Raw genomic sequence first — 20,767 nt, 5'->3', positions numbered from 1 at the left:
TTGGACACCGGGAAGGCACAAGAGGGTTGTTCTCCCCCTCTGATCCACTAGCTCATGGCAGCGATTAGCACCACGTTCCCTGTGGATCCGCTAGGCCTGTGCACCTGCTCAGCTCAATGCCACAGCCGGGAGTCATTGCCCAGCCTCAGATCCCAGGGTGACATTCACCCTGGTGCAAAGGAGTCCGTCCCAGGCCTCCGGGCCATTAGAGGCACCAGCCTCCCTGCTCTGGAGTGAACATCAGGTGCAATGGGGCCTAAACTCCCACCCCTGAGAAAAGCAGGGGGAAATATTGGGGCATAGTAATGGGATTGAGAGCACCACAGGATTGGAATCACCATGAATCTGGTGACATGCCAGGCGTGCACGTGTTAGCCGCTGCCTCTCGTCCCACCAGGACCCTAGCTCGCCTCACGTTTTAGCCTATAGCTGGATTTTTCCTTTTCTTTCTCTTCTGATTTTAAACAAGTTTTAAAAAAAACAAAAACTCCCCCCAGGTATGTAACGGGCAGATTGTTACTTTCCTGGTGGTTGAGTTTTAGTGGTTCTGATATACAAGAAGAAAAAACTGTTGCATTTTTATATTTTTAATATATATCTTTTATTTTTTTTAACGCCCCCAAAAAGTGCATTTTTTTATTATTTTTTTTTCTCGTCTCCCACACTTTATAAAGAACTACCAAAGTTACAATCTATGGAATGTCTTTTCTGTGCTTTTCTGTGCCTCGCTCATTACCCAGATACCACACAAAGTAGTTTACACATAAAACTGATGAAATTTGCGAGTGCTTTATATATAGAAATCTTTTTTGTTTGTTTATATATAAAGATGCAGGAAATGGGGCCCTATCCTTAATATTCTCTTTCTCCCTCCTGATATCGAATCAGTTGATTTCTGGGGAGGTGATGGGAGAGTTTAAAATCTACCCACCTCAGATTAAAGATTAATCTCTGTGTGTGTGTGTGTGTGTGTATACACATATATATATATATATTATTTTTTTAGAAAACATAACTTCAATACAGCATCTCATCACTTGTCCCAGGCAGTACAAATGCTAGCCACACAGGTTCCCAACTAGGAAGCTAAATCTGCTACCTGCTCTTTAAAAAGTGTTCCTCTTTATTTAAATAAAACTTTCATAATAAATCAAAAATATAAATATAGATTTTTTTAAATAGTCGAATCAGGCCTCCTGAACACTCCTCCCACTGGCATTTTGAGGATACAGGTAGAGCTTTTGGTTTGCTAACTTGACAGATGGGCTCAAGATGGGGTTATTTCGAGCATCCCAAATGTTCTGGGATGATCTAGGGACTTACGTGGGTTTGTTGATTTCAGGGACTGTTATGATCACCCAGGCTGACCATTCCCGCTTCCAGCCGGCACCTTGGGGCTGCACAAGGGTGTAATCTGACTGGAAACAGACAGCCAAGCTCAATTTAAAGAGACCACGTGACTGAGAATCCACCCATCCCTTGAGGAGCTGTCTCAATGGCTTAATACCGGCACTGCTCAGAAACCTCCATGCACCCCCGCCGCACCCCACAGCTGAACTCTCCCTCCGGGTTTTCAACCTACTCCCCTCTTCCTTGAAGCTGGGCTCCCCAGGCTCCAAGTAGCTGTGGCTGGTGAGCTTTGGAGGGCAGGGGGTAGAAGGGAGACAATTCCCTCCCAGCATTAACCAGCAGATGCTGTGCGTGCAGAGATCCACCCCCACAAAACGAGGGAAATCGCCAGGAACGCGGCTCCCCCAGCCCAACAGCCTGTTCTCACCTCGGAACAGCCACGGTCACACGTGCAACAGAACAACTTCCCACTGAGTTGACTGGGTCCCGTTAGTGCAAAGAAACCTCCTGCCCTCCAAGATGCTGCATCCCTCTTTCTGGTTTCAGAATTGGGAGAAAGAAGAGTCTGGGCCCCTTACTCAGCCCCCTGCTCGGGGGCAGGAGGCGACTCAAGGGCTGGGTTGGAAGAACGGGCAGCGGCCTCGGCTGCAACCACACCAGGGCAGAGGGGACGTGTGATGCTCCCCCATGACAGCAATGGGTGGGGGCAGCTGTGCTGCCCCCACCACATGGTTTAGCTGCGGCTCCTTCCTCTCCCCTCCTCCCTGCAAAAATTCAGAACTGGGGGCCTCCCCCGCCCAGCCAAAGCTCTACCTGGGCGTGGCTGGTTTTCCGCCTCCGCAGGCAAAGCCTTCGACTGACCCGTGGGTCCAACAGAGACCTGGGGAAGGCTTAAGCAAGAAGATGCAGCATCTTTAAAAGGAGCTCAGAGAAGGAGGGGGAGCACAAAAAGGAAACTGACACATGCTGCACAACAAACGGAGAGGAAAATACACCCCCCACTCACGTCAGACGGCGACCGCAGCACTAGCAGCTGGGCCCACCTGACATCTGCCGGTTCGTCACCCGCAGGAAGTTCCCCAGGAGGGCTGGGTCAGTGGCCAGTTGAAGATGGGAAGGGATCAAAGGGGTCCCGTCAGAAATCCCCCTCCCGCCCCCCCCAGAGAGCTCTGCAGGGAGGGTGGAGTATACTTTGGTATTGACTGAAGAAGTCGCTGGAACTCACGGTTCTGATCTTGCCACCATTAGGCCCGGACGCAAACAGGATCTTTTACAACCACAGCTGGGCAGCTCTGCCCGTGCCTCTCCCACGGTCACGGTTTTACATTCACTGGTTTCATATGGGGCGGAGGGAGGGACGAGAAGGAAAAGGAGGGAGGAGATAACTTCAAACAGTGACAACAGCATTCCCTCCGTGAGCCTGCCCAAATCCATGGTTTCCTAGAGCGAAGGTGGCTTCTCTGTATCCCACCACGGCTGGGCGACATGGGACAGTATGAGGGAAACATGGGACAGTATGCGTGTCTCTGCAGGTTTCCTTCTAGACGGGAGGAGGGGAGGGAGGCGGGCCAGGTAGCGGGACAGATGCATTGGACAATCTGTGCTTTCCTCTCACAATGCTAGAGGGTGACGGGACCACACAGATGCCTTTAGTGTCAAAAACACCAGGCCTGTTTCGGAGCCCACGTCCACGGCTGACTTCGAAGGGCGTTCGTCCTGCCTGGAGCCCAGTCCAACTCATGTCTGTGCAATTAGGATCCTCAACTAGCCCAAAAAAGCAGTGGAGCTCTCAAACGGCCCCCATGAAACCCCTACTCCTGATCAGCAGGGGGATAAAGCCCCATCTCGGGTGGCTGGACAACCCAGGAGCCCCCTCAGCCTAGGGGAAACCACTGTGAGACACGCATACCCACACACAGAGTTATACCACTACTGAAATTACATAGTTTGTTTTGTACCAAGAAAACAAAGAGGCAGTACTAAAAAGTCCGCTGTGTCGTCTGTTTGTTTCGTAGGAGTTACGGGTTTGGGGTTGGTTTTTTTTTTTCCTGAAACGTCATAATTCAGCAGTATCTTTGGCAACACTTTATCACAACCTGAATTTCAAAAGAAGAGGAATCATCTTAACAACAAGAAGAATCAATGCTTATATACAGTATATGATTGGGGAGGTTTTGCAAGCACTAGTCTGTCCACCGTCGGTTGGTACATAGCGTAAGACAGGTGAGGAAGTTAAGGCAGAATGTACTTGGAGGCCACGCCTCCCTACACGGAGAAGGGAGAAGATCGGTTGGTTGGTTTTTAGTGCAAACTTATCAAGGCTTGTGCTAAAGTGTTGCCGGCACTCTTGTATCAATCAAAGCTCACGCGGCAGCTCCCCGGCTCTCTAATAAAGGTAAAAGCATCTCATATCACAAATAAGGTGCGGTATCTCTGTTCAGAAGCCATCGCTGACTTGCCTCCAAACCCATCTCTGCCAAGGGGCCCCAAGGGGACAGAGAGAGGAGGTTTGCTCTGGAGAGAGGACAGTGGCAGGGTGTGGGTCAGGGGGCGTGGAGGGCAGTTGTAGTGCCATCCTACATCGGGTGGAAGCTGCCCTCTGTTCCTCCAGGGATGGAAGGATACCCCCGTCTTGTAGCAGAGATGGATCCCAACCCAAACCACAGACCAGAACGCCAGATCCCCATAGTTAACCGACTGACCGGGGAGTTTTCTGCTCCAGCTCCCCAGGGGATCTTTCCCAAAGTGTGGGATTGTTCTGGTTTGGGTGGGGGCCCTGCGGTTGGAACCAAGATCTCGGCGTTTAATTCAGGCTCCAGCTCTGCTGTTCAGATTTCACAGAGGAGGGGACGCGACTTGCCCTTAAGAACAGCCCCGCCCGTTTGCTCATTCTCAGGGTACGTCCAGACTACCCACCGTATCAGCGGGTTAAAATCAATTGCTCGGGGATCGATATATTGCATCTAATCTAGATGCGATATATCGATCCCCGAGCGCGCTTATATCGATTCCGGAACTCCATCAACCCGAACGGAGTTCTAGAATCGACACAGAGAGCCGAGGACATCGATCCCGCGCCGTCTGGACGGGTGAGTAATCCGATCTTAGATATTCAACTTCAGCTACGTTATTCATGTAGCTGAAGTTGCGTATCTAAGATCGATTTCCCCCCCCCAGTCTGGACGAGCCCTCAGAGGCAGAGAGCACCTCCTAAGCAGCTCACCCTGGGATCTCCAAGATATGCGGGGAGGGGAGGGGGGGGACAGGGCAGGCTGGGATTGTCAAACCCCCGGGGCTGCTCTCATTTCTTACAAGGAATCTAGGTGTCTGACTCACTCTCTCCAACAAGAATCCTGAGACTTTTTTTTTTTTTTTTTTGCTGTCCATTTTGGAAGGAGGGGGGATTTCCCCCCACCCCCCAAAATGGCAGAAGGAGGTTTGGAGAGAAACCCAAGCTTTAAAAGGTGGTGAGGGCAGAGAAGGGGTAACACAAACGAGAAAAGAGATACCACAACTTTTGATTACAATAAAGAACCTCAAGTAACTGTCTATTTACAAGTCCACACTAGTTTTTGCATATGCAATAGGTAGCCAGTGCTAAGCAGAGGTTCATCCCTGGAAGAGGTGGCTTGCCACATTCAGCTAGTGCCCGGGTCACGGGACACTCCACTCCGCTCTCTTTTGGATGGGAAGGCAGGGGCCAGGATTAAGGTGTTTTACAGCACGGAGGAAACACCCAGCATCTGCACTGTTGCCAACACTACGGAGAAACTGGGATTGGATTTGGGGCAGCAGGATATTTTCAGACTCCCCCTTAGTTGGCTGCTGCGTGAGGACTGATATGGTCCCTTGCTTGGATGTACATTTCAGCTGACTGACACCCTCCAACCCCTGCGGTCTAACAGATGGGAGACCTGCTTCCAGCACTAAATGAAGCTGATGACTGAGCCATCTTAGTAAAATGGATCTCAACTGTCATGGCATCAGGAGTCAAAGGTGAAGAGACCTCTTAGGTCATCAATTCCACCCCCTTGACGGCAGAGCACATTCTCCCCAGTTTATCTCCTCGGCACTGATCTTACAGCTCATCGAGCCCAGCTTCGCGCTCTGCAACCGGGAACAGCCTGAAAGCAAAGGCACCAGCACAGGGTTTTCTGCGTCTCCTGGAGCGAGCCCGCGTTCAGACAGTAAGGTTGCGCTTAAACCCCAGGGGAAACGCTGATTCAGGAGCGCCGGGTTCTGTCCTCTTTTTATTCTTGGGAAAAAAACACAAAACTCCTTGCTGTGAAATTTTTTTTGGTTTTTACATTACACCAGAAGGAGGGCGCTCCTGTGGGGCAAAGATCGGGCTACCAGCCGAGCGGCTGGCAAAGAAAAGCAATGGGGGATATTATTTTTGATACTTTATTTTCTCTGTATTTAATTTGTAAGGTGGGTTTCCCCGCCCCTCTCCACTCCAAGCAGCTGATTCTGGAATAGTCACAGGGCTCAGTGAGTGGGGAGGACGATGGTTTACGTGCACCATCAAGCCACAGAAGCCTCTATCCCGAATTAGACCTCAACCAATTGACTTCAAACCTGAACCCCTGCTTCATGCTAGAAGCACGTCTAGTGCTGTGGTAGGAGGCAGAGCTGGGAAATGCTAGATTAACTTCGAAGATGGAGTATGCTTTTGGCTTGGAGCGCTCTACCCAGGAGACGTATCTCATCATCTACCCAAGCCTGGCTGAGTGACCCTCGGAGAAGAAATGAAACAAGGAAGATCACAGGGGCTGCCCCCATCCCATGATCCTTTCCCCCCCGATCAATTACATCACCCAGCAGTTCAGATGCTTTCTTTCCTCCTTGCTACACAAGCTAAGATGCTCCTGGGGGCGGGAGGGGCACGAGGGGAGGTGGGAGAGACATCTGGACTAGCACTGGCTATAAGACATTTAAGAAACAAACAGACAAATTAAAAAAAAAGGAAAATAGAAGGAAAAAAATACAAAAACAAAAACACCCATGATTCCTGTCTACTATTCAAGCTTCCGTTTTGTGAAGTGCAGTCACTTTGAGGGGTTTGTTTTCAGGTCATGTCACAGAACCTAATTAGCATCCTTCCTCTCATTGGATATCTTTTTGTTTTGTTATTCCATGAAATAGACGTGGGATCCTGCCTAGGTTTGGGTTTTGTGGGGTTTGTTTGTTTTTTAATATATATATACACACACATTTTTTTTCTTACAAAAATAAATTTAGGAATTTTTTTTTAATAATAATTTTTTTCCATAGAAGTTGGTTTCAACTTGTAAACATGTTTCGCTTTTGCTTTTTAAATTAAGATAAAGTGATTTCAAAGTACCCGTTCCATCGCAAAGTGCTAAGACTTCGTGGTTGTTTTTTTTTTATGGTTTTTTTTTAATAATGTTTTTTTAAATTTTTATTGCTTTTTCTGCATTAAATAAACATCCATCTTTCTCTCCCCGACACCCACCCCCCCACCCCCCAGTTCACACACTCCCCTCTCACTCCCTCTCCAGTTTACATTCGGCCAAACCTGCTCTCACTTTAAAATTAAAATAAAATCTAAAAAGTGCTTTCAAAATAAAAGGACTAGAATCTCTTTTCATTTTGAACTGTGCATTTAAAAAACAGGAGAATGGCTGAAAGGTGCCCTTTCTAGACTCTGCTAAGCTGGAGGAGCTGGGTAATACACACCAATATATACTTTATATCTGCATACTTGACTCGCTATCCAGATAGGGAATAGGGATTGATTGAGACTGACCCGTGCAAGATGTTTCAGATCATAGGGCTGGGACTGGTTACCAACCACCAACAACATTCAGTGTCCACATGAGGGCACGGGACCCCTTTACCTGTCCCGGAGTAGTTAAAGGGGTATAAACCCTGTCATGTGGATGCAGTTTACTGGTAGAAAGATGCTTATACCAGTATTGCTTATTTCCCTTCTCAAATCTTTGTACTGTTACCAATGTATCCACAGTAGGCATTGTACTGGTATAACTACTTCAGTGAAAAGTCACACCCCTACCTGACACAGTTATACTGGTACAAAACCTTGTGTGTGGACCAGACCGAAGACCCAGGCCACCTGGGCCTCAGGACAGTGGGAATAATTTACAAGCCACTTTCAAGGTCCTGTGCTAGCAGAGGGTTGTAAAGACTTTGGTGTAACCATTAGGCCCTGAACCCCTTCCTGTCAAGGAGGCAGTGGCCTGTTTTGGACCAGCTTAGCCTGCGATTCTGATCATCTCACACACAGGTCACGCCCGCATCTTTTGGGGACTGAAACCAGGCACCAGGTGAAGCTTTGGGCGCTCTCCTAGCAACCGCAGCAAGTAGAGGACGCCGGGGCTTGTGGTGCGGTCAGCCCCGGTGCCCATCACCTCCACCCCACCACATTAGCTCTGTACACATCCCCCGGGCCAGTCTATCAGTGCCCACTACTCAAATAAATAAATTCAGCTTTGCTTCTGCAGAACAGTAAATACATTGGTGCCAGTCTGATGGAGAACTACCCATCCCAGAAGCCTGTGCATTTAAATGGCCCAGCCTGAGGTCCCCAGAGGAGATAAATTCCAAACCCCAACTCCAAAGCCTTAAAGGAGTAGCAGCCCCAGAGTGCTTTTTTCCCCCCATCCCAACAGCTTCCATCTCCAGAAGGACTCAGCACACCTTTCAGGGAGACCTTAAATAACCCTTTAAAAAAAAAAAAAAAAAAAGCAACCCCAAAAACTCAGTTTTAACTGCTTTTAGGGTGCTATCATTTGATTCTTAAAATCTTGGGGGTTACCCTGCTCCAAGAGATTCTTTTACTTAATAGAACTATCTAATGAAGTGCTTTGAGATCCTGGAGTGAAAGCTTCTATTAACAAGTGCTAAAAGCACGATCACACCGGCGCTGTCCATTCCATGTCAGGGTGGCAAAAGACTGAACACCGCATCTTGTCAGTTACTGATCTTTAACTCCCGGCAGGCCCAAAGATACAGAAGAATCCTGTTACATCCCAGAGGGGTCTCGAGCTTCAGCTCTGGGGGAGGGGAGTATCAGGGAGTCTGAATCAACAGTGAGGATTGACTAATTGCTGTGTCTTGAAAGGCAAGGTTCAGATTCAGGAGGCAACAATCTGATCTAGCAAAAATCTACCCTCTGCTCCTCTCCTATTGGGGCACAATTTGCCAAGCACAGGACCAGGGAATAAGTCATCAAAGTAGAGAACTAGCCCATTCCATCAGAGGTTGCCTGGAATTGGATTAGATTGCTCAGGTTCCTGCCCGATTCAGGGTTTTCAGTGGGCTAGGGAGAGAGGTTTGGTAGCCACACGGCTACCTTACTAAAACAGGGCCTTCAATACTACAACACATTACAGACTATATATATGCAGCACTCATGGAAATGCAGCCACCTCTGGGGTGGAGGACAAGAGTGAGGCATGAACATGTGCTGCCCAATGGGTGGGTGAGGGGGAATGTTGGCCAAGGGCTCTGCAAACATCCTCAGGAAAAGTGCCACAAAGATCTTTGCACAAAGCAGAGAGTGGCTGCCATTTTTGTCCAAGAGACCCTCACGTAGTAACCCCTGAACAGAGCAGTTTATCTGCCAAGGAAGGAGTTCACACCTTTATCGCAACACGCACGCCCTGGACCTCAAAGCACTTCCCAAATCTCACACAAAACAGCATTTGTCTCATTTTACAGCTGAGGAAGCTGCACCCCAGAGAGGGAAAACGACTTGCCAAAGTCACCCAGCAATTCTGTGGCAGAGCCAGGAATGAACGCAGGAGTCCTGCCTCCCAATCGGGAAAGAAGCGCCAATCTAAACCTCCTGGGGAGAGTCGCAGTTTCACCTGGCATCTAGGCATTTCAAACCTGAGGCTTGGAGCAGCCTTGCAAAATTCTGTTTGCCCACCCATGTGGCAGGAGCAATCATTCTTAAAAAATTGAATATGTAAAATATCATCCATTCCCCCCCCCACCCAATTATCATTATAAAAATAGTGCACCAGGTGATTTCAGCCAGCTTCGCTCGGCATCAGGTCAGAAAGAATCTGAACTCCCTATGGCAGAATCAAATCCCCGATCAACACAAGACCATCTCAGGCATCAGGAGCTTTCACTTTCCAGTGGAGAGAAAGCTGCACTCAATTCTTTCCCATCCAGTCAGACGGAGGCACAAAATGTAGTGACTGTCCAGGAAGAACCTATTCACCTCTTGGAATTTTTCTGTTTTTTTTTTTTAAATAGATGCATCTCTGCCATTTTTTAAAGTGTGTCTGGACACAAAATAAAAGCTTTGGATTTGCATGGAAGCTTCTTTCCATGTTATAGATCCTTTCAACCCTCCCAATCTCACACTTCCTAAGCATCTGCCTTCCAACGAAAGGTCCTTAGCTATTAGAGGTGTCCCCACAGGACTGGTTATGGTGGGAAGATTGGAAACATATATATATATATATATATATAATCTTTTTAAAAGGGAGAGAAATATTTTAAAGAGAAATTGGAGGAAAGTACTAACTAGATTTTGTGACACTTTTTTTTTTTTTTGGTTTAGGAGAGTCCTTGTGTGTTACCCTCTGACGACCCCTCCGCTACATTCAATCCTCCTGATGCTTCATTGTTAGAACTATCTTCAAAGTGCTCCTCCTGGCCATTTTTCTGCACGGTGTCCTCCTGTGATTCTTGTCTCTCGCCAACAGCTTCAAAGCTTCCATCTTCGGGGTTCCCTGCGGGGGCGGGCACGCCGCTCACATCTCTGACCCGGGGCTTGCGCCCCCTTCTGGATGGGATGCCGTTGCACCCATCTTTTTTAAGGTGCCTGTGCAAGTGGTCGGATCGGACGAAAGTCTTGAAGCAGCTGTCGCACTGGTAAGGCCGCAAGCCAGTGTGCACACGCATGTGGTTCTTCAAGTCGTAGTTGTGAGCAAAAGCAGCCCCGCATTGCTGGCACAGGTAAGGCTTTTCACCTGTGTGCTTCCTCATGTGAACTTTCAGCTTGTCCTGCCTGCACGGGAGAGAGAGATGGAGTCAGGGAGGGGGCGGGGATTCTGCGCCTGAATGCAGGGTTGCCACACGGTGGGCTGGGTGGGGTGAGTGGAGCCTTCACCTTTATGCCACCATGTGGTGACCAGGGGAGGAGCCTTCACCTCCACCACCCAGCAACCCTCCCACACCGAGACGCATGGTGACGGGGGGTGGCTCAGGAGAGCCTTCACTCCCACGCCACCACCTGGCATCTCTCCCTCACCCAGACATGTGGCGACCAGAGGGGGACCCTCCCACCCCCTGACCCATGGCGACTTGGGAAGCCCTGTACATTCAGCACCATGATCCCTCAGGGCTGGCTGTGCTAAGGACTGGGAGATTTCCTACCGGGAACGAGCTGACTCAGTTCCGCGAGAACGGGCTATGGAGCCTTCCCCTAGCCGAGAGGGCCACCGCCTGGTAGCCTGCGTGATGCAAGCTGGTGGCCAAGCATCCACGTCCCCAAACTCCCCACTAGAGTTAGCCGCATGTGAACCATGTGTCGACAGTTTCTGCTGTGGAGACTGAGTGGAGACGGTCCTGCGACTGGGGCCGGGTGTGCAGGAATCCGGAGTTACGTATCCCTGTTTGGGACACTGGAGCAGAGCGCGGGTCCATCCAGCCGATAGCCTGTCACCTACTACGGTCAACATCAGCTGTTTTCGAGAATGGTTCCACAACTCCCCTTCCCCACTCAACAGCTATGGGATATCCTGCCCCTGGGAAATTTTCTCCCAACCCCATTAGTTAGGGTCTGGTTCATGCTCTGACACAGGAGGATTTAGATCCCTTCCAAAATGTTTCATAGGTCCCTGTCACTCTGGCTATCCCCATTTCCCTGGTAAGCGTGAGAGTGTCTGTATGTGACGGAGACCACTGCCCACCAGCGTTCATCTTCACACACAAACCACACACACAACTTCCTGGAGCGGCCTGCTTATCCTGGTGGGGCTTCGGGGCACCCACAGGCTTTTCATGCGGGGTCGTACACAGGATCGGCTCTAGCCATTTCGCTGCCCCAAACAAGGCAGCACACCGCGAGGGGCGCTCTGCCAGTCACCGGTCCTGCGGCTCCGGTGGACCTCCCACAGGCGTGCCTGCAGATGCTCCACTGAAGCCGCAGGACCAGCGGACCCTGCGCAGGCACGCCTGCGGGAGGTCCACCAGAGCCGCCTGCTGCCCTCCCGGCGACCGGCAGAGCGCCCCCCCGCGGCATGCTGTCCCAAGCACGTGCTTGGCGTGCTGGGGCCTGGAGCCGCCCCTGGTTGCACAGCAACCTAGCACAACGGGGCCCTATCCCATGCCAATAATAAATAAGGAGAATATGTACTGGTGAAAATTCTGCTGCGGACTGTAACAAGCCAGCGCAACCGCAGAGCTTTGCCGAAAGTTTTTTGGAAGAACTGAGGTGCTCGGGATGAGTCAATAGCTGGGCTCTGAACGGACCCCAAAAGGGGAAGAAATCGGCACAGGTTTCGAAAAGGCCGCCCTGTAGGTTTGCAATGGGTTAAGTGGTTCTTGCATTGGCTCCAGTTAAAGGAACATTGTTTAAGCCAAAACGTTTTCTTAAAAACCAAATAGTAATCGAATTTTTTTTTTAAATGATTTTCCATTGTTATGATTCCCCCCAACATTTCTCACAGGGCTAGTACAGGAAACCCCAAAAGTGAAATTGACTAGAAAAGAACATCAGATTGACTGGCCCTGTGCAATTCTCCAAGCTGAGCGAAAGGGTAATGAATGGTGATGAGCAAATGAGATTATTTCCAAGTGCCCGTTTTATTAATCTAGGGTGTTCTCAGAGAGGCGGGGGTAGGGCACTGCACTGGCATTCGGTGGATTAGGCTTGTATCCACAGTTCTGCTGCTGACCCCTGTTCTGTCCGCCCTGCCTGTTTAAACTGTAAGCTCTTTAAGGACCGTCTCTCACCCTGTGTATATGGAGGGCCCAGCATAACCGGATCCCTGATCTGTTAGCAGCTGTCACAGTACGGCCAATTTGTTATCATTAATTATTACTGTTAGCACAGATAAGGACCTTTATTTTTAACAGATGAGCTTTAGCTTGCCCCAGTCTCTTTAACGAAAGGAGTGGCGGGGCGGAGCGCGCGGGAAGCTGTAGAAGGCAGGCCGAGGAAAGCACACGGTGACTCAGCACCCAGAGGGGTTCATGGGAAATCCAGGCTGCAGCCCTGGAGGTGGCATCACTGTGGAGGTCAAAGGGAAAGCAGCAGAACCCAGCTGCTCTCCTCACTTTCATTTGAAAGGATCAGAACTACAGTAAAAAGCAAGAGACACAAATGTTCCTGGGCTGGCTGGACCAACCCCCAGCCTTCAGGACCTCACACTGAGCAATGAAACATCTGACAAAGACCGACAGGCACAAGTCAGATGAGCAGAGCAGAAGGGGAGCAGGACACCAGTCAGGATTTCTTAGCATTTCTGAGGTCAACAAACTGAAGTCGTAAACAGGGAGTGGAACAGCAGGTCTTCCTGGGACAGCTGTGACATTGGGTCTGCAATTAAAGGGCATCTTTGCTAATGAAGGGGCAGAGAGGACACGGTGGGAGACAGCCCAGGCTACAGATGTCCTGTTTTCTGGGGTTTCTGTGGCCACATACGGGCTTCCTGGATTTCAGTCTGGAAACTCGGCCGCAGCATATTATGCACCAGCCTTGTTTATAATGCAGACTGGGCTCAGGGCACAGAGAGAGAGAGAGAGTGATACAGCCATACGGGCGTACGGCAGGACAGAGAGATCAAAAAGCGATGAGGCTGCACTGCCTCATCATCAAATCTTTCTCCAAACTCGCCGCAGCAAGTTCCCACCCATCTCAACCCCCGCCCCTGCACACTCTGTAGCTAGCAGACAGGCAGGATCTAGTAACAGGACAGTTGCCATCTGCATTTCTGGAGACAGACACATCCTCCGGCTTCTCAACAGCACCTCTGAGAAGAAGGTGGGTTGGCTCCCGGGTGTGTGAGCGCACATTCGCGTGCACATGTACTGCATACAAACACACACCCCTATGCGTACCACAGACGCATTGCTTTCCATGACTCTGCGCTCTCCCTGCTGGCAGATTCACCGGCAGGGGGCCGGAGGTGTCTCTCGCCCGCCGGTCAGGGCCAATGCCTGGCCACTCCAGGCTAGAGCTGGCCCAGCAGGTTACAGGAGTGGCACAGCTGGCCCCCATGCTGCATGCCACAGCTAACAAATGCAGGGCCCTCTCCCCACTGCATGGCCGGGCGGGTTGCTGCACCACATCTGCTCATACTCCAGCAGGTGCAGTTCCCTTCGTTTTAAGAGGGACTGAGGCCCGATCCTGCCAGGGGTTCAGCACCTACTCCTCAGGCTCCCACTCAGTGGAAATCAAGGACAGCTGGGTGTGATGCGTCCTCTCCCCTCGCCCGCTTACCGCTCTCACCCATGAGGCTGCTGCTCCACCCTACCCAGTCACTTCTGATTTACAGCAGCAGGGGGCAGATCAGAATCAGGCCCATGAGCTCAGCGTTTTCTTGGCTCGATCCTCCTCCCCCACCCCAAGGCTCCACACGGGACTCAAACCCCGTTGGTGCTCCTGAATCCGGGACTATTTGCGTAAGCAGAAAGCAAGCTGAGCGGGCGAGGCTGTTTGGCTTCTTTGTCAGCCAGCCCACACAGTCGCTTGGCACAGCGCGGAAAGATCTGGGCGGAACCCCGGCCTCACGCCGCAATCAGACGTGAAGACTGCAAAGAGGAGGCCTCTTTGTAACACGTGGACTAAAGTGAACCAGAAGAACTCGAACAATATCCCCTTTCTTCGGCACACCCATGGCAGAGGGAAGCCCAGGCAGACCCGGATTAGGAATGGGGCTGAAACGACCCATACCCCTAGGAGGCCACAAAAAGTTGATTTTTTTTTTAAATGAGGGGAGGGAAGGAGGGAGAGAGACAGTCCCGATCCCTTCCTCAGATCCAGCATCACCAGGTGGCTGCAGTGGCAGCTCTGCTCAGGGCACTTTGCAGTTACCAGGCTCTGGCTGTTTCAGTCTTTAGAAGGGGCCATTTCTCAAGCGTCATCTACAATAAACAGCCCCCGCTGGCCAAAGAAATCTACTCCCCCAAGGACAGAGATGATATGGGGTGGGAAACTGCTAGGGAATCCAAGCTCCCCCAGATGCCCAGCCCCCACTAGCCCCCTTTGCAAATCCCAGGCATGGCCAAGATTGATCAGGGACTATAGAGATTCGGGGCATTTGACACCATGGAAGGGCCCCCAATTTCCAGAAGGGTAGCTAACTCGGTGGCTAGCTCGGTACATTCTAAGTCAGGGTTCCTCAAACCGGGCACTCAAAATAAAAAAATCACTCGTCACTTGCCCATCAAAAAGGAAATGAATCACTGCAGGCAGCAGGGGATTGTGCAAGGCTGAGCCGTCCCACGCCCACCCGTGCCCGTAAGCAGCGGGCCGGCTTGTGCAATACCCCTCCGCCGCCCTCGCCACCCTCCTCTGCCCCTCACCTGGTGAACCGGACTTTGCAGATGTTGCATTCGTAGGGTTTCTCGCCCGTGTGGGTGCGGATGTGGCGGGGCAGCTTGCCAGCCCCTTGGATCACCTTGTCACAGATGGGGCACTTCTGGAATGCTTTCGCCCTGATCTTCTTCTCCACCTTCTGGGACCAGGACGGATACACGTCGCTCTCGTGAGAGCTGCTGAAGTATTTCAAGTAATAATCCATCACCCCGTCGTCGTCCTTCTGGTCGTCCTCACCCAGCTGCTGCCTTCCCACGGAACTGATCATCTGCTGCAGTAGGGCGCTGGCGGCCAGACCGTCCACCTCTCTAGCCTCAGCCTCCTCAGCCTCCGCTCCCCCAGGAACGAAACTGGGAGAGTTGCTGGCTTCCTGCTGGTCCAAGTGACCTCCCGGGGCTGCCTCCTCTTCTCCTTGTGCCGTCAGGCTGTGTCCACTGTAATGTCCATTCTGGGAAGGTGGGAATAAGGCTCCCGGGGCCTCCTCTTCCTCTCTTTCCAGCCACATGGCATGGTTGCTGTCAGGGTCACCATCGTTCACCTTTGGTCTTTCGTTTGGGGGGGCTTGTGAGTAGAAGTCCATGCCGTTGCAATCCGGCTCCTCCTCGTCCTCTTGCCCTTGGAAGTTCAGTCTCTGAAGGTCTCTCAAGTCTTGGTTGGTCCATGGAAAGTTGCCTTGGTGGCCATTGATGGGGTTGCTCTGGAAGAACTCCAGGTACTCTTTTGCTCTGAGATGGTTCCTTTGATCAATTTGATCTACTAAATCCATCTGGTCATTTTTGGCCAGAATCTTCCTGTCTAGGAGATCCGTGCAAACCTCCGTTACCGCCTGGATCTCCAGCAGTTTGGCGGCGTTGAGGATCTCGTTGACGTTCGAAGTGCTGACGGTCAAGGTCGCGGTGTAAGCGAAATCAAGCAGCGCCGACAGGGCGTCCACACTCACAAAGTCTATCTCATATACGTTTTGCTGGTCCACCACTAACCCTGAGGTGAAGAGCTTCTTGAAGTATTGGCTGCAGGCCGCCAGGACAGAGCGGTGGGTGGGGAACTCCTGACCATCCACCAAGATGACCACGTCACACAGCAGCCCGTTGTTCCTCTGCTCGTTCAGGCTGCTCAGGATGTCGCTGCTGTGATCAGGGAACGGGATCCCGATGGGGCCGTCCACGCCACCAGCCATTTTGAACACCAAAGGCTGGGAAGAGACGAGAAAAAAAAAAAAAGCAGGATCAGTTCTAGAGCCTTTCTTTGCTAAAAGGTGTTTGGACTGTCAAAAGCATCTCCCACCACGGGTCTTATTTATTGTCTGTTGCCCCATGTAAAGGCTCATCTACGTGCCAGACACGCATGCCGCCTTCATACTAGAGACCCGATGCACCCACCCCAACCCCCAGGTCCTCTTCGCACTGAACATTTCTACAGTCCCACACTCGGTTAGTCTCCTGCTCTTCCCACCGTGCCGTCTCCTTTGGAGAGATCCCCTGCTACGCGGCTCTAGGGTTGAGAAGCAATTGGAAAAAGAGAGAGAAACTCATAGCACAATCTACAAATGACTTGCTGGGGAAGGAACGGGACAGCTTCAGCAGGTCTCAGGGTACACGCACCAACACGTCCCACCCTGCGGGAGGGGCACAAGCAGTCGGGGCACTGAAGGGCCCTGGCCTGTAGCGACGGGGAAATAACGAAACCTTCCCATCCTGCTTCCAGAGCCCCCGCCGCAGGATGACGAGCCCAGGTCAGAGACCGGAGGACAGCGGGGATTTAAATGCTTGTGGAATTAGGAGCGTTCCCTGTGGGAGGAGAGAGACAGGATTTGCACTCAATGGATATGAAGGGGATTCATTATTGAGGCTGCTGGACACAGACAGACCCTGTTGTTCTCTGGTCATCCCCCCCGGGCTCCCCACCCTGTGCCACCGGCCATCACCCCATGGCATCCCCCCAGAGCTGTGGAAGCAGCTGAAGTTTATGCAACAGAACCGAGGGCGCCGGCCCGCTGCAACCCGGCTGAAATGAGTGCAGTGACCAGCCCAGCTCCTGTAGTAGCCACAAGAGCAGCTGGCAAGGAGAGCAGAGAGGCCACGGACCCGATGGGTAGGGGAAGCTGAATCCCTCTTGCCCCTATGAATCGTCCGTGTGGAGTCTGTCTCTCTGCCCCAGCGGGGGACTCATGAGGGCACCGTGACGGCTGGATTTACCCTGCCCCGCTCTGGGAGGCAGGCAGGCAGCAGCCTGGCTGACAGGTGGGGGTGTGAGGCCCAGCATGGGTTAAAGGACTTCCCGAGGTCACGCAGGAAGCCTTCGGCAGAACCAGGAAATGAACCCAAGCCTCCCATGTCCCCAGCCCAGTGCGGTACCCACTGGGCCACCTGTCCTATCCCAGGGGGCCACCGTGCAGCTGAGCAGCGACCCCCGTTCCTATAGCTGCGTTGCCAAGGGAGTGCCACTCACAGTGCCCATACGCCCCACTTCTCTGTTCCTTCTCCGCCCACATGCACTGAAGGGAAGCAGGGTGCCTCAGTAGAGCACTTTCCACACCGCCCCCCCTGCCCCACCCACCCACACACACACACACACGCTGCCTGTGCTCCTGACATGCCAGCTGGACACCCCAGCAGCCTTTCCACCGGCTTGGCAGCCTGAGTGGAGGGGGCGGAAGTTGGCTGGGATCCCCACCCATCTTAGCTCACACAGGACCCTATAAAACCTTGGGCTGTACCTGTGCCACCCCATCCCCTTTCCCCAACGAGCCCTGCTCTGTCAGTTCACCAGCTGCACTCCCATGCATGGAAGGAAAGAGCCTTGCGACAAAGCTGCTCCTGAAACGTTCAGGAAGCACCGGCAGCACACTCGGCTCTGCACAAAGCCTGGTGCGCCAGCCTCACACACGTTACTTTCCAAGCGAAATGCCTCTTTCTAACATTATTAGTGAGCCCTAGCAGGCTAGCTAGACAAAGCGGCTCTGCTTAACTTCCTACTGTGACTATTCAGACCCTTTCTACTTTCTCAAGTGATCTGCCAGCCAGGGGCACGGCAGCGTTTGGGTCTGGTGATTAAGGCACTAGGCTGGGAATCAGGAGATCCACGTTCTATTCCAACCTCCGCCACAAAGTCCCTGGGCAATCTTGAGGAAGTCACTTCATCTCCCTGGGCCTCAGTTTGCCATCTATGAAATAGGAATAGGAATAATTCCTCTCTCCTGCCCTTGCCTGTTAAGACCGGAAGCTCTTTGAGGCAGGAGTCGGCTCTCGCTAAGTATGTACCGCGCCTGCCACAAGAGCGTTCCTCTCACTTGGAGTCTCTAGGTGCTATAATAATACAAAATCATAAGGCGGCTGAGATTTAGTCACGGGTCTTTTTGGTAAAAGTCATAAACAAGACACGGGCGATAAATGAAAATTCACGGCCCGTGACCGGTCCATGACTTTTATAAAAAATACCCCTGACTAAATCTCCGCTTCTGAGGCCCTGCTGCCCTGGGGGTCCTGCTCCAGTCCTGGGAGTTGACTGCCCTCCAGCTGCTGCTCCCAGGGACCACACTCCGGATGGCCTCCGGGCACCCCTGGGGCTGCTGCTCCAGCCGTCCTTGGACTGCTGCGGCTCGGGCGATCCCCAGGGCACCCCTAGGACTGCTCAGGCGGCTCCCCGGAACCAGCCACACCAGCCACTGTTCCGGAGGTCCCTGGAGCCAGCTGCCCAGGGCCGCGTGAGCAGCAGCTGGTGTGGCTGGCTCCGGGACCGCTGCTTGGGACCAGCCAGAGCCACCGGCCCCAGATCGTTCCAGCAGCAGCCAGTGCGGCTGGTTGTGGGGCACCCGAGCAGGGGAAACTAAGGCACAGAGAAGGGATGTGACCTGTGCAACGTGAAATAATGAATCAGTGGCAGAGTCAGGCACAGAACTAACTACACAGGGAAGCAATTGATAGCGCTATGTTATAGTGGTGGTAGACAGGAACCCGGTCACAATATCAAAGGTTGCAAAACAGTCTTTATTACAGACAAGCACACACCTACTTTTCATAACTTCCCCAGCAGCGCTTCCACGTTGAAACTTTCCATGAGTGATCTCAGCCCAAGAGAAGGGGATTTTGCTACACTTTCCCCTGTTTAAAAAAATCCTGCTACCTTTTTTCTCATTCCAATAGCTCAAAGAACAGCTCAAACCTCACCCTGAGGTTCTGAGTAACACCCACTTGGGTCAGTCAGGGACAAAATAAAATTGGTCCTGGATGGAAGTTTTTGGCACTTGACAGCGCTTGCCGCAGCAGATGTTCACTAAGGGCTCAATCCTAATGAAACATATCGATCTGAACAGCAGCAAGGCAGGAACCGGCTTTAAAATCCCAGAGTTGCATGGTGCAAGTGCACCCATCCAAGGGAGTAATTGGGAGTCCCTCCATTCACTCTGATGGGAGCTGCTGGAGCAGGCCCTTAAGCACATCCATTAGCGGGTAACCACTAACATGGATCAGCTGGGCTGTGGTGTCTCACGGCATGTAAAGCATCTGCATTTTTACAAGGTATGAAATATTCCTGGCCTGGAAGGAACTGACACCAGCTGCAAGGGATGAAATATGGTTGTGTGCGTTAAAACTAAGCACAAAAGTGTATCTAGATTCTGGGCTCATGGGTTTTTTAGATGAAGGGCAGTGATAAGGGAGGAGGAAAGATGGTTTTGTGGTTAAAGCCCTGGATGGGGACACAGGAGATGTAGGTTCAATGCCTGGCTCTGCCACAGACTCCTTGGGTGACCCTGGGCAAATCACTTCCTTGCTCTGTGCCTCATTTCCACTCCCATCTGTAAAATGGGGGTAAATAATTCCTTCCCTTCCTAACAGGCTACTGTGCAAGGGTATGTTTATTAGCAATGGTAAGGTGTTCAAATATGACAGAGTACGTAAATAGATGGAATTGGCCTAATTTACAATCATGCAACCCCGCTGACTGACAGTGGGGCCACAAGTGGGTGACTATGGGCAGAATTCTGTGTTTGAAAAGAGGGAGTGCCAAATGTGAAGGACAGACTGCTATCCCGCTGAGCGAGTGTGTTTTGGCCTGGTCCTCAAAATGAAATTTAGAGATTTCCCCAGATTAGATGCTGGAGGGAGGTTTTTTCCTCCCCTTTTAGACAGAATTTGAGCTGGGCAAAGCATTTAGCAGCTTTGGGCAATAATCTTTCGGCCAGGCAGCCTGCAGCACCCACACAGCTGGGGTTTGTCACGCCCAGCCATAGCTGGGTGCAAGGCAGCCATCCAAGCAAGGGTTAATCCCACACAACCTGGGAGCCGGGACAAATCGACAGCATAGTGTGGGAATGGTAGCTGGGTCATGAGACTTCACAACTTATTCGAGTTGGACAAAATGCCTTTTGTGTTGAGCTGTGGTTCAAAGTTGCAGTAGCTGAGAACGTGAAGGAGTTTAAAAAACATATACACTTCCCCCCTAGGCGAGCATCCTCAGTTATCCTTGAGCAAACAGCTTCTCTATCACAGCAGCATTGGTTATAAAACTTCGGCCAACAGCACAAAGGCTTTTTACCTTGCATACCGCTTGCTAAGTTCTTCTGAACAGCTGGCAGAAATCACACACGCTGTTCCCTTATTCAGGGACTCTAAATGGCAAGGTTATTAAAGCATGCAGAATATTAGTAATGGGATAGGGAGACGTGCACCTTTACAGATTGCAAAGCAGCCCATGTCAGTAGCCATGGAGCAACGGGCTTTTCAGTGACTTGTATGAAATGAGTTTGAGGGGTCTCAGTGTGGTGCCTAATGGACAGGTGTGCTGGGGGCTTTCAAGCTAGGCACAACTGCCACGTTAAAGACTGAATGAGCCACAGGGCAGCAACTGACCTCAATCTCCCACGTAGTTTTT

At 51.5% G+C, this 20,767-nt stretch overlaps 1 protein-coding gene across 3 annotated transcripts in view; it reads right to left on the bottom strand.

The window, feature by feature from the left end:
* Positions 1 to 5,772: 5,772 nt before the first annotated feature.
* ZBTB7A (zinc finger and BTB domain containing 7A) overlaps positions 5,773 to 20,767 on the bottom strand; it is a 34,166-nt gene continuing 19,171 nt past the window's right edge. For 2 of the 3 annotated variants that reach the window (XM_030540717.1, XM_030540718.1), the window contains exons 2-3: positions 14,884 to 16,088; positions 5,773 to 10,360 (exon numbers count right to left, since the gene is read on the bottom strand). In XM_030540717.1, coding sequence (XP_030396577.1) covers positions 9,907 to 10,360; positions 14,884 to 16,073 — 1,644 coding nt within the window. In that variant the 5' untranslated portion in view covers positions 16,074 to 16,088 and the 3' untranslated portion in view covers positions 5,773 to 9,906. Of the gene's footprint in view, positions 10,361 to 14,883; positions 16,089 to 16,497; positions 16,684 to 20,767 lie in introns of those variants that run through there. The other variant, XM_030540719.1, reaches the window with a different exon arrangement.

Source organism: Gopherus evgoodei, chromosome 22 (genome assembly GCF_007399415.2).
Source record: "Gopherus evgoodei ecotype Sinaloan lineage chromosome 22, rGopEvg1_v1.p, whole genome shotgun sequence".
NCBI classification, from domain to species: domain Eukaryota; kingdom Metazoa; phylum Chordata; order Testudines; family Testudinidae; genus Gopherus; species Gopherus evgoodei.
Note: the sequence above shows the minus strand (reverse complement) of the source record. Positions and strands in the feature narration are given on the sequence as shown.